Source organism: Chinchilla lanigera, unplaced genomic scaffold, assembly GCF_000276665.1.
Source record: "Chinchilla lanigera isolate Chin_1 unplaced genomic scaffold, ChiLan1.0 scaffold00067, whole genome shotgun sequence".
Classification (NCBI taxonomy): Eukaryota; Metazoa; Chordata; class Mammalia; order Rodentia; family Chinchillidae; genus Chinchilla; species Chinchilla lanigera.
Window position 1 is genome coordinate 7,903,432 of NW_004955468.1, and position 1,399 is coordinate 7,904,830.

Below are 1,399 nucleotides of genomic sequence, written 5' to 3' on the forward strand. Positions count from 1 at the left end.
GACTCGGAGCGCAGATGCTGACGCAGGAGCAGGCGAAGCGGCCGCCCTGCAGCAGGTAAAGGTGCGCCCGGCGGCGGGCAGAATGGGAGGCGCACAGCCAGCACGGTACTTGGGCCTGAGCTCACTGCGTCGGAGTGGAAGCTGTTCGCGCATGCATTTTCCACGTGGAGAAACTGAGGCACACAGCGGCCACAGCCACGCCGGAGGCCGCAGAGCTCCGCGCCGCAGGGGGGGTGGGTGGGGCGGGGCAGGGGCTTGTTACGCAGCGGGCGCGAGAGCCGCAGCGTGGCCGCGCAGGGCATCTGCTCTGGCCAGACCTCGGCCTGGGCCTGTGGAAAGAGGATCTGGGCGCTCGCTCCTTTGGAGATGGTCAGGAAGGGGTGACAGTGGTGACCTTTTCGAAGGCCAGATCAGTTTTGTGGGGACGGTGAGCTTCCTTAGCTTGTCTGAGAGGCAGTAGGGATCATTTGAGAGGTTGTGGAAAGACCAAATAGGTAAATAAGCTGCATGTCAACGCCACGGAGTGGCAGAGTGGGTAGTGCCCTGCTGTGTGTCTGCGTGTGTGTGTGTGTGTGTGTGTGTGTGTGTGTGTAGTATCCTTGGGCGGATGCTGTCCCTGCCCAATCTTGGAGTCTGTTACCCCTGAGGAGGGCAGATCTAATGTGGCCTGACTTTTTAAGAGAAATCAGGAATCCGCACTGTATTTGAAGTCTTAATTTAAGTAGTGGCAGTTAATTAACACACACACACATTTTGCAGATCCTGCAGTGTTTGTTGGCAGCACCCACCTGTGACCTTTGCACTAGGACATTGAGAAGTAGGGAGATAAAGTTCACAAAAGTCAGAGTGTAGCTTGAGTTGTGTAAATTCCCCCGGAGAGCTGCGGATGAGTGGATATCTCAGACCAGCTTATCTCATTTGCTGATTTCACGGTGCTGGGCCTTTATATCTTATCTAATGTTTCTTTAAAAGACCAGGGTGTGGCCGGGTGTGGTGGCACATGCCTGTGATCCTGGTATTCAGGAGGCTGAGCCTTGCCAACCAGGGATGGCAGGGTGGGCCAAGGAAGGCAGGGCGCAGGGTCCTCAGGCTTCTGGTAGTGAGGTCCCCTGTAGTCTTCAGGGGATCCTTCCTGAGACCTGGGCTGTGCCTCCCTCTCTCTTGCACAACTCACACTGAAATCTTGAGTCTAAACCAGAGCTAAGCTAGGTGATTGGATATTTTACAACAGGATTTTTAGCTTTTTGAAGGGCTTTACCATAAAATTAATTCCTTAGGTGATCTCAGTATGCACATGAAATAAACTTCCTTTTGTTTGTTCCTGTAGCTTCTCAGGGTCATGCCCTCCATCTCCTCATTTTTGGGTGGCTTCTGCCATGTTTTTTGTTTTGATTTTGTG

The 1,399-nt window shown here is 53.5% G+C and overlaps 1 protein-coding gene across 1 annotated transcript in view; it reads left to right on the forward strand.

Annotated features, from left to right (window-relative positions):
* Positions 1-6: 6 nt before the first annotated feature.
* LOC102011427 (chromosome unknown open reading frame, human C19orf12) overlaps positions 7-1,399 on the forward strand; it is a 10,601-nt gene continuing 9,208 nt past the window's right edge. Inside the window, exon 1 of the mRNA XM_005400110.2 lies at positions 7-55. Within this exon, the coding sequence (XP_005400167.1) occupies positions 15-55 (41 nt within the window). The 5' untranslated portion in view covers positions 7-14. The remainder of the gene's footprint in view (positions 56-1,399) is intronic.